Source organism: Panthera onca, chromosome C2 (assembly GCF_046562875.1).
Source record: "Panthera onca isolate mPanOnc1 chromosome C2, mPanOnc1 haplotype 2, whole genome shotgun sequence".
NCBI lineage: Eukaryota > Metazoa > Chordata > Mammalia > Carnivora > Felidae > Panthera > Panthera onca.
The window spans coordinates 68264215-68276884 of record NC_138347.1 but is presented as its reverse complement, the minus strand read 5'-3'; the positions used below and the strand labels follow the sequence as shown (position 1 = coordinate 68276884).

At 37.6% G+C, this 12670-nt stretch overlaps 1 protein-coding gene across 1 annotated transcript in view; it reads right to left on the bottom strand.

The window, feature by feature from the left end:
- Positions 1–12670, bottom strand: part of SLC49A4 (solute carrier family 49 member 4) — an 82219-nt gene that overhangs the window by 47643 nt on the left and 21906 nt on the right. Inside the window, exons 3-4 of the mRNA XM_060639787.3 lie at positions 5865–6130; positions 1200–1329 (exon numbers count right to left, since the gene is read on the bottom strand). Of these exons, the coding sequence (XP_060495770.3) occupies positions 1200–1329; positions 5865–6130 (396 nt within the window). The remainder of the gene's footprint in view (positions 1–1199; positions 1330–5864; positions 6131–12670) is intronic.

Genomic DNA, 12670 nt, shown 5'->3' with positions numbered 1-12670 from the left:
GAAGTAAAAGATCTTCCATTAAAGCCCCAACAATTGCTTGTAGAATATAAGATTTTTCAAATATCAACGATGTGTTGATTCAAAATTTGAAATATTGCAAAGTTACTTTGAACTTTAGATAAGTAGTACAACGTGCGAGACTGCTCGATGAAAACTTTTTCAAGTAAAAAATTTAATGAAATTAAATTTAATGAAATTTCAATGCAGACTATTTCTAATGAAAATCTAGCATCTGAATTGTGATATGCTTTAAGTGTAAAAGTATACAACTAGATTTCAAAACTTTGGTTCGAATAAAAGAACATAAAAAAATCTCAATAATTTTGAATATTTATTACAAATTAAAATAATACTTCTGATATACTGGGTTAAATAAAATATGCTATTAAAATTAATTTTACTGGTTTCTTTTACTTTTTTTAATGAGGCTATTAGAAAATTTAAAATTACATATGTGGCTCACATTACATTCCTACTGGACAATATTACTAAAGTGGCTATAAAGACACAGTTCTTGGCCACAAGGAACTTACCACTGATAGGAGGCAGAAAAAAAAGAAGAGAAAGAACCAACCAGAGAGTTGCTGATGAATCAATAAAAACTCATCACAACAAACTGAGAAAAAAATTAAAAAGATAAGTTCTAGCAGCCCAACTGCAAATCATAATCACCAGTGATAGTCTATATATTCAAAGAATTAAATTTAGTACTGGGCAATTGAACATTCAAGGGTAGAGTTTAATAAAATTACAGTTAAGTTATATCAATAAAATAAAATAGTAAGTTTTAAAAGTATGATCCCGGCGTGAGATGATTAATTTTAGGGGAGCTGTAAATAAACCTTATATATTTTATTCACTTTGTACTGACTAGTACTTGTTTATTTTAATGTGAACTAAGAAATACATAATGAACAAAAAACTTAAATATTATGAAAAATATAATAAACACATAAAATCCATGATTCCACAGATACTATTATGTGATATTTCCTTATAAAAGAAAATTATTTCAATAAAAGTTTGATTTTTTAAAAGATTAAGTAATAATAGCATTGGTGGCATGTAGAAAACTTATAGAGGTTTTAATCAGTATTTTATCAATTATTTGCAATCAACTTGCAAAATGACCTTAACTAAATGTGAAATTATCTTGAAGGTACTGATCAAAACCACTCAGTGACTTAAAGTATATTTACCTTAATAATCTACAAAAGCTCCGCCGATAACTCAGTCGCTGGCTAGCTGCAGCAACACTGGGAGGAAGTGGAGGCCGGGGTGGGAAATAAGCTAGTGTTGCAGAAAATAGTAAGCAGACAACTCCAAATTCTGGGGGTAGGGAAGAAAAAAAAGAATAAAATGTTAACCAGATAACATAAAAAGTTCAATGTTTCAAGTATTTACTTATCTAACAAATCATCAACTAAGCTCTATGCATAAAAAGATAACCAAAATACAGTATCTAGCCAAGATAGTTCAGTCTTGTGGAAAAAAAATAGATATGTAAAGATATAAATTTTAGCCCGTGGAAAGTCAGGTAAGAAGTCATACAATGGTATACCACATAGATGAAAAGATTGAGACAGTAAACAAATATTATTCTATGGAGAAAACATAAAAAATCAACAGTACTGTACTATAAGCCTTTGAAACAGATCTAGGTTGATTAATAAGTACTGTAATCAGAAAGAAAGTATATGATACAGAAATTGTAGGAACAGGCTAGGAGAAGGGTTTTGTTTTTTGTTTTTTTTAAGGTTCTTTATTTTTGAGAGAGAGAGAGAGAGAGAGAAAGAGAGAGAGAGAGAGAGAGAAAGAACAAGTAGGGGTGGGACAGAGAGAGAAAATCCCAGGCAGGCTCCACACTGTCACTGTAGAGCCTGATGCAGGGCTAGAACTCACTAACTGTGAGGTCATGACCTGAGCCAAAGTCAGATGCCTAACTGATGGGCCATCCAATCAGTTTAATTGGTTTATTTGATCAATGACTGGATATTCTGAAGCACAGTTTAGGAAAGACTGAATTTATAGGCTGTATGGGGAATTTGAACAAAACAGGAAAGCATCCAAAAATAAGAGAGCAAAACTTAATGAATAAAAAGACTCGCTAATATAGAATATTAAGCAACTAGAAGTAAAACGAACATCCAAACAATGTTAGTTTGGCACTATTAACATGGAAAAGTTCCTTGGAGTCCTGATCATTCCCTCCAGAGTTTTGGCACATGTAAATCCCAGCTTCTATTATGTCCAATTTAGTAGAAAAGCAAGACTCAAATAGAAAAGTTAAGAAACTTGGAATAGAGACCTGCCTGTACCATTAATTAACGTAATTTGGATGAATTCTTTATTCTTTGTGGTCAATAAAGGGACTGGACTAAGTGATTTCTAGAGTCTTTTCAGTTGGATACTTATGATTCTAGGGCTATTATATTCTGAGCAAAAGGTACAATATTCCTATAAGGCATTTAACCATAGAAGATGTCTTTGTTCTCTGTTAGACTGAGGAGCAATAAGAAGATAATGAATTGTTTTAATTTGCAGATCTTTTAATTAACAACAATGAATGAGCATCTTCTACACACTTATTGGCCATTAGTATTTCTTCTTCTGGGATTGCCTTGTTCACATTCTATTGACATTTTTGACCCATCTTTTTGTTGGCATTTTTGCAAAGAGCTTCAGAGATACACTTTTTAACGTTTATTTATTTTTGAGACAGAGAGAGACAGAGCATGAACGGGGGAGGGTCAGAGAGAGGGAGACACAGAATCTGAAGCAGGCTCCAGGCTCTGAGCTGTCAGCACAGAGCCCGATGCGGGGCTCGAACTCATGGACTGCGAGATCATGGCCTGAGCCGAAGTCAGTGGCTCAACCGACTGAGCCACCCAGGCGCCCCCAGAGATACATTTTTTAGTATATTCACAGAATTGTGTAACCATCACCACAATCAATTTTAGAACCTTTTCATCATCCCCCAAAGAAACTCTGTATCCATTCCCCATTCCCAAATCTCCCAGCCCTAGGCAATCACTCGTTTACCTTCCAGTTTCTACGGATTTGAGTATAATGGACATCTCATATAAATGGAATCATACCATATGTGTGGTCTTTGTAACCAGCGTTTTTTACTTAGCATAATGTTTTCAAGGTTCAAGTATGTTGGAGCATGTATCAGTACTTTTATTCTTGTTCATTGCCAAATAATATTCCATTGAACAGATGAAGTACATTTTTTATTCAGTTAGTTAATAGACATTTGGATTGTTTCTACTTTTTGGCTATTATGAATGATGCTACTACAAACATTTGTGTATAAATTTTTGCATGGATATATTTTTACTTCACTTGGGTATATACCTAGAGATGCAATTGTTAGATCATATGATAATATATATTTAACACTTCGAAGAACTGCCCAAACTGTTTCCAATGTGATTGTACCATTTTATTTTGCTACTAGCAATATATGAAGGTTCCAATTTTTCTACTTTTTAAACAACATTTATTTCCCACTTTTTAAAATAGATTTTAAGTAAACCTCCCCACGCAGTGTGGGGCTTGAACTCACAACCTCGAGATCAAGAGTCACATGCTCTACCACCTAAGCCAGCCAGTGCCCCATCCTATTTTATTGATTATAGCATCCTGCTGGATGTGAAGTGTATCTCATTATGGTTTTGATTTGTATTTCCCTAATGACTAATGACAAGCATCTTTTATGGGCTTGTTGGCCATATATATTTTTTCTATGGAGAAGTTTTGAGTCCTTTGCCCATTTTCTAATTGGGTTGTCTTTTTATTGTTGTTTTAAGAGTTCTTTATATATTCTGGATATAAGTCCTTTATCAGATATATGATTTGCTACTATTTTCTCCCATTCCCAAAGCAAGCTGTCTTTTCACTTTGTTGATGGATATCCTTTCAAACACAAAAGTTTTTAGGGCTCCTGACTGGTTAAGTTGGTTAAGCGTCTGACTCTTAGTTTCGGTTCAGGTCATGATCTCACGGTTCACGAGCTCGAGCCCCGCGTCAGGCTCTGTGCTGACAGCTCAGAGCCTGAAGCCTGCTTTGGATTGTTTCCCTCTCTCTCTCTGACCTTCACTTGCTCATGCTCTCTCTCTTTCTCTCTCTCTCAGAAATAAACATTAAAATTTTTTTTTAATTTCAATTTTTTTTTCTTTAAAAGGAGTTGTTTAAGGCCGGGGGGGGGGGGATTAAATACTTTATATATACCACAACCTCTGCTTTTGTTTTATTCCCTCTAAAACATATTTTGAGATGTAAATATCACTGCATAACTCTCTAATGTAAAATTCTTCAGAGTGTGATGTTTGCCTACAATATAGTGAATTTCAAACCCTTTAGCCCTGCTTAGAAGGCTTGTATGGCCTGGCTTACCTCTCTAGCTTTATCTGTCACTACTCTCACCGAGTCTAAGCCACTCTGGGCTTTGAGTTGCTTGAATATAGCAGGCTCTCGCCCCTTACTGGGCTTCTCCTCCATGGCTGGCTCTCTCTCTCTCTCTCTCTCTTTCTAGTATATTGTTCCTCCTGCCCACTGTATTTGGCTAACTCCCTATCATCCTTCAGGCTCCAATTTAGATGCTGCATCATCAGGAAGCTCTACTTGACCTTTAAAATCTAGGTTAGGTCCTCCTCCTCTGAGGTCTCAGAACAATTGTCAGCCTTCAGTTATAGCACTTACTACCCTATTTTACAGCTGTTTACCTGTCTGTTCCTTTGGGACACTGTAAGTTCTGTGAGAGCAGGAATCATGTCTACCTCAGCGCCTAGCACAGGGACAGATATATAGGAGGTCAAAATATATCTGCTCACTTAATAAGTGAATAAATTAATAAAAAGTTCATCATAATATAGTTCCTTATCCTTCTAGCCTCATTTTCTGCCACTTGTTACCTATATGCAAAGACACATATTTACACTACTTCAGCCATATTAAATTATGTGCAATTCTCTGGACATATTGAGTTCTCTCATACCGTATCTGCCTTTGCAGTGGTTATTCCTTCTACACAGAATACCCTACCTCACTGGAACACTTGCTGAACTCCTATGAAATTCTGAACTTTAATTATCACAGTCTTGGTGAAGCCTTCCCTGACTCCTCAAGTTCCCTCCAATCTCAGGTAGGTTAGGCTTCTCAGGCTCTGTATGTCTATTTGTACTGCAACTGTCTTATCAGTGACCTTACCAATTCTCAGTGCTTAGCACAGTGCTGAGTATATAGTAAAACTTATAAAAAGTTTTCTGAATGCAGAAGAAAATAACAAATAGGCATACAGCGAGGGAGATGTATTTAAGGAGATCTGTTAAGAGACTGTAATAGAAGAGCGGACTAGAACTTGACTCTAGAAATAAAAAGAAAGGACCAAGAAGATGTTTTGGAAAGGTCAATACCCCTTATTAATAGACCAACATACAGAGAATAGGAAGTGGAGAAGAACTGTGGGTGACCTATGTATACCAGGTCAGAGAAGAGCAGGGAAATGGCAAGGGAGAAAATGGGCTTGCCAGCTACCAGTAATTTCATATTCTGATAAGATATCTAGAAAAGACACTAGACAACGTGTTATACAGTGCTTAATTGTAAACAGATGGGAAGAGAAAAATTAAGGAATAAACTTTCATGTAGCAATAATACATTTTAAACTTAATAACTTCTTAGAAAGGGTAAGTTTTAAATAGGCATCTCCATATTATATGACAAGAAAAACACGCGTGTATATGTATATTTTGGAACTCCTAAGTATTTCGTAAGAAGTGATCTGGTGTACAGAGTGGAGTGAAGATTACTGGGATAAAAGACAAAGTAGAGCGGGAAGAAAATAAACTTTAAAATACCTGCATATAATACAGTCTCTATGAGATCTTTAATGTGGGTCCTGCTAGTCTCTGAAGTAAGAAGAGGTGATGTTCCATTGGGGGCTGGAACAACAAGTGGCCCAACTAAAAATGCACATGCTCCACCAAGATAACTGAGCATTGATGCAATGGCTGTGGCAGTGGCCCGTTCATCTGCAGAAAACCACGTCGTAGAGAGAAATGGAGCTGCATTCATTACCGTTGGACCTGCCAATCCATTTAACAGCTGTCCTCCATGGATTAATCTGGAATTAAAAAAAAAATTAAAAGGTTGTGAGGTAGCTGAAGTGGACATTTCTACACAAAAAGAAGTTAGCTAAACTGCAGTTTAACTATGGCAATAAGGATACATGTCTGTAAAGAACAGGACACATCTGAAAGGTAAAGTATGTTGACTCCCCAGGAGTGAGATCAATACAGTAATACTTACCCCTTACTCATTTTACAAATATTTACTGAAGCCTTTGATTTATGCCACATACCAAACTAAATACTCCAAATAACCTTATTTCATTTATTATAACAACACCATGTGGTAGCTATTATTATCTCTATTTGTTGAGATGTTAAAGCCTCTGTTTAGAAAGATTAAGACACTTGCCCAAGTGCTAACAGGCAAAGCAGAGATTTGGACCTAGTTTGACTCCAAAATCCTTATTCTTTCTACTAGACTGCCATTCATAAACAGACCTAGTAAGTGCCACCAGCCATTCAAAAAAATTATACAGGTGTATTCAACATTTCTTAAACTAAAATGATATTTAAAAAGTACAATGGGGGCGCCTGGGTGGCTCAGTCGGTTAAGCGTCCGACTTTGGCTTAGGTCATGATCTCACGGTCCGTGAGTTCGAGCCCCACGTCAGGCTTCTGTGCTGATAGTTCAGAGCCTGGAGCCTGCTTCAGATTCTGTGTCTCCCTCTCTCTCTGACCCTCCCCCATTCATGCTCTCTCTCTGTCTCAAAAATAAATAAACATTAAAAAAAAAATTCAAAAAAAAAGTACAATGGAGGGGCACCTGGGTGGCTCAGTCTGTTAAGCATCTGTCTTTGGCTTAGGTCATGATCTCACGGCTTGTGAGTTCAAGCCCCACATTGGGCTCTGTGCTGACAGCTCAGAGCCTGGAGTCTGCTTTGGATTCTGTGTCTCCTTCTCTCTCTGCCCCTCCCTGGTTTGTGCTCTGTATCTCTCTGTGTGTCTCAAAAATAAATGAACATTAAAAAAAAAAAAAAAATACAATGGAATATTACTCAGCCATAGAAAAGAACGAAATCTTGCCATTTGCAATGACATGGATAGAGCTAGAAAGTATAATGTTAAATGAAATAAGTCAGAGAAAGACAAATACCATATGATCTCACTCATATGTGGAATTTAAGAAACAAAACAAACGAGCAAAGGAAAAAAAAAGAGAGAGAGACAAACCAAGAAAAAGACTTTTAACCACAGAGAACAAATTGGTGGTTACCAGAGGGGAAGGAAGGGGGGGGGGGTGATGGAAAAAAAATAATAAAATGCTATAAAACATTTCATGCCTACCCTGTGTCAGGTGATAGGAGTAAAAACAAAAGCAAAAACAAAAAACAAAAATAAACAAAAACAGTCATTATAGTAGCTTCTAATAGAAAAGGAACTGGTTGAGAAACTGGAGGACTTAGGTTCTGGCCCAGCTCTGCAACTAACTAGTTGAATGGTTCTGGGCAATACATCTTTGCGCAATTCCATTTCTTCTCGCATAAAATGAGATCAGTCTAAATTCAATATCCATTTATTGAGCATCTGTTAAGGTTAAGCTACTGTAATCACAGGAGTACGACATCCCCCCCAGTTCTAATACTCTGTGGCTTTAACTGTAAGGGTTAGTAAAAAAGTAGTTTCTTGTTTCTATTCCATTCGTTCTCTTGCTCATCTTTTCTCAATATTCTATTTAGTGCTGTTCCTATTCCTTGTCAAAGCCTCTACTCCCATTGCTCCTCCAATTCCCAACATACACATTCACATTCAAGAGTAGCCTTGAAGGAGAAGAGAAGCCAGAAGTCCAAAAAGCATATGCAAGAAAGGGAGGCAAGTCAACCTCTTCTGCCTTGGAGGTAGAGGAAGGGGAAGAAACAGTATATGTGATACAAATGTGACACTTTTTCCCCGTTTTGCTATTCAATCACCAAGAGGACACCAAATCCTTTTTTTAAAAAAATAACTGCCACCTTAAGAGACTTAGAAAAAGTTTTTTGAATATAGAAGGAAATAATAAACAGGCATATGGGAGAGAGGTAGGGCCCTAATGTAGAGGCATAAGTGAGTGGGAGGTGAAATATGTGAATTAGGTCTGCCCAAATTTTTGAAAATGTTGGAAAAATTATTTGAAGACAAAAATAGCCCTAGGCATCATTACTACTACTAAATTAAGAAGACCAAAGACATTTTAAAATCTTCTTGTGAAAGGGGAACTATTTTCTAGATGACAAAAACAATTTACACTGTTTATGAAACTGAATACCTACTCCAAACACCAGTGGGTCCCAAGCTATAACAGAACAATTTCATCTAGAAATACTTTGAAACAATTATCACTGAGTGGTTTTATTCGTGATTCGGGGTGGCACAACAGACAGTGCATGATGACTCATAGAGTAACCGCTTTGATATTTAATACCTAAAGACATGTTCCTGAAAGGCTCATCTCATCTAGAAGGAGAAGGGCTGGAATAAGTAAATTTTATTGTGCCTAAAAATGTTAAGAGTAGAATGCGAACATGGAAAAAACAATCTGTTAACAAAACAAAAAACAAAACATGATAAAACACTATGAATCCTGAGAGAATTAAGGCATAAAACTCAGCTTATTGCCATGGTTTAACTATGTGTTACCTCTCATTGGAATCACAAATAGACTATTTTTTAAGCAGCAAACATAAGTCATACAAGGTGCAAGCTTGTGATAAAAATAGTATCCAAAACAGGTATATCAGCACTAGGGACATTTCAGATGGGTTCTAAGTCTACAAGGTCACTGAACTTGGGGGGCCAACCTCAAACATGAATTGCCAGAGTGAAAAAATCACCTTGGGAATCAAAACATGCTAACTTGGTGTTTAAAATTTATTCTAGGGGCACCTGAGTGGCTCAGTCGGTTGAGCATCTGACTCTTGATTTTGGCTCATATCGTGATTTCATGGTTCATGGATTTGAGCCACACGCTGGGCTCTGTGCTTGGGATTCTCTCTCTCTCTCTCTCTCTCTCTCTCTCTCTCTGCTCCTTCTCTGCACACATTCTCTCTCTCAAAATAAATAAACTTAAAAAAATTACTGTAGTAATGTGCATTTTGCATTAAAAGTCATAATGCACAAACACATTCCTTACAAATGAACTCAATAAGGAGAATTGGACCCACAGGATTTTGGGTTAACTCCTGAATTCATGGGAAACTTGACAGGGAAATCTAGACCCTGCTCTTGCCAAATTCTTTGTGTTTTCCAGAGCACAGTCTTATTCTTTTTCACATTTGTATTCTAGAGTCCCTCAGGGCATGGCAGTTACTAAAATAACTGTTGTCCTGCAATATTAAGATTTTCATATTTGCCTGACACTGTTTTCTGTACCTCTCATTAACTTACCCTATTTTATGAAATTAGTCCATAATATATATATATATATATATGTGTGTGTGTGTGTGTATATATATATATATATATATATTTTTTTTTTTTTTTTTATTTTAGAGACAGAGAGAGAACACATATGCAAGTAGGGGACAGGGGAAGAGGGAGAGAGAATCTTAAGCAGGCTCCATGCTGAGAATGGACACAGGGCTCAGTCTCACGACCCTGGCACCCCTAAAAATATATATTTTTTTTAATTTTTTTTTCCAATATATGAAATTTATTGTCAAATTGGTTTCCATACAACACCCAGTGCTCATCCCAAAAGGTGCCCTCCTCAATACCCATCCCCCACCCTCCCCTCCCTCCCACCCCCCATCAACCCTCAGTTTGTTCTCAGTTTTTAACAGTCTCTTATGCTTTGGCTCTCTCCCACTCTAACCTCTTTTTTTTTTTTTTCCTTCCCCTCCCCCATGGGTTTCTGTTAAGTTTCTCAGGATCCACATAAGAGTGAAACCATATGGTATCTGTCTTTCTCTGTATGGCTTATTTCACTTAGCATCACACTCTCCAGTTCCATCCACGTTGCTACAAAAGGCCATATTTCATTCTTTCTCACTGCCACGTAGTATTCCATTGTGTATATAAACCACAATTTCTTTATCCGTTCATCAGTTAATGGACATAAAAATATATTTAAAAATAAAATTCACTGTATATCTAAAATCTAGTTTTCCCATTTTAATGGTAATGCAAAATTAGAGGTATGTTTTTTCTGAAAACAGGTGGCCATAAGACTAAAATCATACAAATATTACAATAAACTCTATTCAATGACAATAAAGAATATGAAATAATTTATAAACGGTTCAATACAAGCTATGTTATTTAATTTGTTCAACAAACATGTACTGAGTATATGTACTGGGTAGGCATTGTGATGGGAATATGAAATTACAAAGCTAAAGCCCTTGCCCTTCAAATCCTTAGGAGTAGTTTAAGTGTCACCTATCAGCACTGTACCAGGAATATAAAGAAAAAGAAGGCAATAATTAGTCCCGCCTTTAATGCTGTGGGGCCTGTGAGAAGAGTACTAATGGAGGTCCCTCAATATCTTCCTTCTCTTCTGACCTCTAGCTCTGGTCTGACAATATCATCGCATGTATGCACGTGGACCTGAAAGTCAGACTCCAAGCTTTGTCTTCCAAACAGCTGCTCCTTGGCAACCCCTTGAGCCTGGGGAGTACATACCAAGTATGGGGTCCACTCTTGGAAGAACAGACCTGAGAAAAAGGCCTGTTGCTGGCACATCTGGGGTCTTGTGTAGCTAGACTGTGATGAGAAGGGTGAGCACAACCCCCTGGCCCTACAGACTCCTCAGCACATAGGGAATAGTAAAGCTGAAGGAAAGCCAGAGTGGTAACTTTCAGGCAAGGAGCCCAGGGCAAGGACCCTTTGGCAGTACTGGCCACCCCAGAAAACAGTGTCAGGCAAATATGAAAATCTTAATATTGCAGGACAAGAGTTATTTTAGTAAGTGCCATGCCCTGAGGGACTCTAGAATACAAGTCCCCAACAACAGTGGGGATATAGAACAGGGGATGGTTTGGGGGACTGTTCTTAGCCATATAATAGATGTGGCTATAGGGAGATGACTGCATATTGGGAAGGCATATTTAAGTCCATAAAAATGTACAATAAGTGATTCAATATACATCAGAAGCTAAAAAAAGAGATCTGAGCTAAGAGCTATATATTGGGGTTGGGGAACAAACACTGGTGAATAGCAACATATATATATTTTTTATGTTTTTGGGGGGAGAAAGCACAAGCGGGGGAGGAGGGAAGACAGAGAGGGAGACACAGAAGCCGAAGCAGGTTCCAGGCTCCAAGCTGTCAGCACAGAGCCCAATGAAGGGCTCGAACCCACCAACTGTGCGATCATGACCTGAGCCAAAGTCGGACGCTTAACCAACTGGGCCACCTGGGCACCCCACCAATATTTTTTAAATACAGGAAAAAGAGTCTAGAAAGACAACTAAGAAGGAGCAATTACAGAGGTAGAAAAAAAAAAAGGCGAAAGAACGGTACAGCAGCAACTAAGGAGAGGAGGGTTTGAGATGAGGATGAGTGGCTGACTCATCAAGTTCAACAGATCAGGTTAAACAGATCAGGTCAAGTTAAACAGAAAGATCATTTGGTATCTGAAATGTAACCATTAGATTCGGCAACATGGAGGTCATTCATGATCTGAGTAGAGCTGTTTCAGCAGAATGTTGAGGATGAAGTTAACACTTGTGAGGAAATGGAAATTTGGATTTAGACGGTGCTAGTAGTTAGATGCCAGAACAAAAATTAGGTATATAAGCTTGGCAAAGTGAAAAGAAAAAAACACCCAAGCCTAAACGAATTGTCTGGACCAAAAAGTCTCCGTTGCCTTCACATACTGAAAGGCAAATGCAACTCACTGTGATTGTCCTAATGCTTTTTAGCACTCGTGAAAGCAGCTGGCTTTCAGAAATTAATACCTATTGATCTGGGCTGTCAAGAGGAGTGATTCACAATCTTCAGTAAAAGGAAGCAGATCCCATAATTTAATGTCAATTTTTCTGTGTCATCATTATATGCTTCAGTTTTGTTTTGCAAGTTAAAGTTCCTTGCAGATAAGGACCATGGCTTCTAAATTTGCCACAGTATCTCACGAAGTGTGGATGCTCTCTAGTAGAACACAGACTGACTCAGGTACAGGGAAGTTGGCATTGCTGAAATACACTACTTACATTGCAAAACTCTCAGTTACCTAGACACATACATCAGATCCATTTTAAAAAGTTTAAATCCAGTGATACAAAAACCAAGATGATTAACAAATATTCTGGCAATAAAACTTAAAAAAACAAAACAAACAAACAAACAAAACCAATACTACACTGAGGGTGGTAAACGCATGGTCAATGCAAGTGAGGTAGACCTGGGAAGGGTGGAGAGAAGTTAGGATGGAGGCAGCTCCTGGGCAACAAGCTGTGCAGCAGAAAGGGAGCTCTCCAGACAGTTGACTCAGTAACTCACGGGCTTTAACTCTTGCCTCCTCACCTGAAACTTCACACCTGATAGTGGCCAGTACACATTCACTGTTAGGGGAATGCAAGTCTCGAACTCTGCAGGCCAAGATGTGACAGATCTGCCAA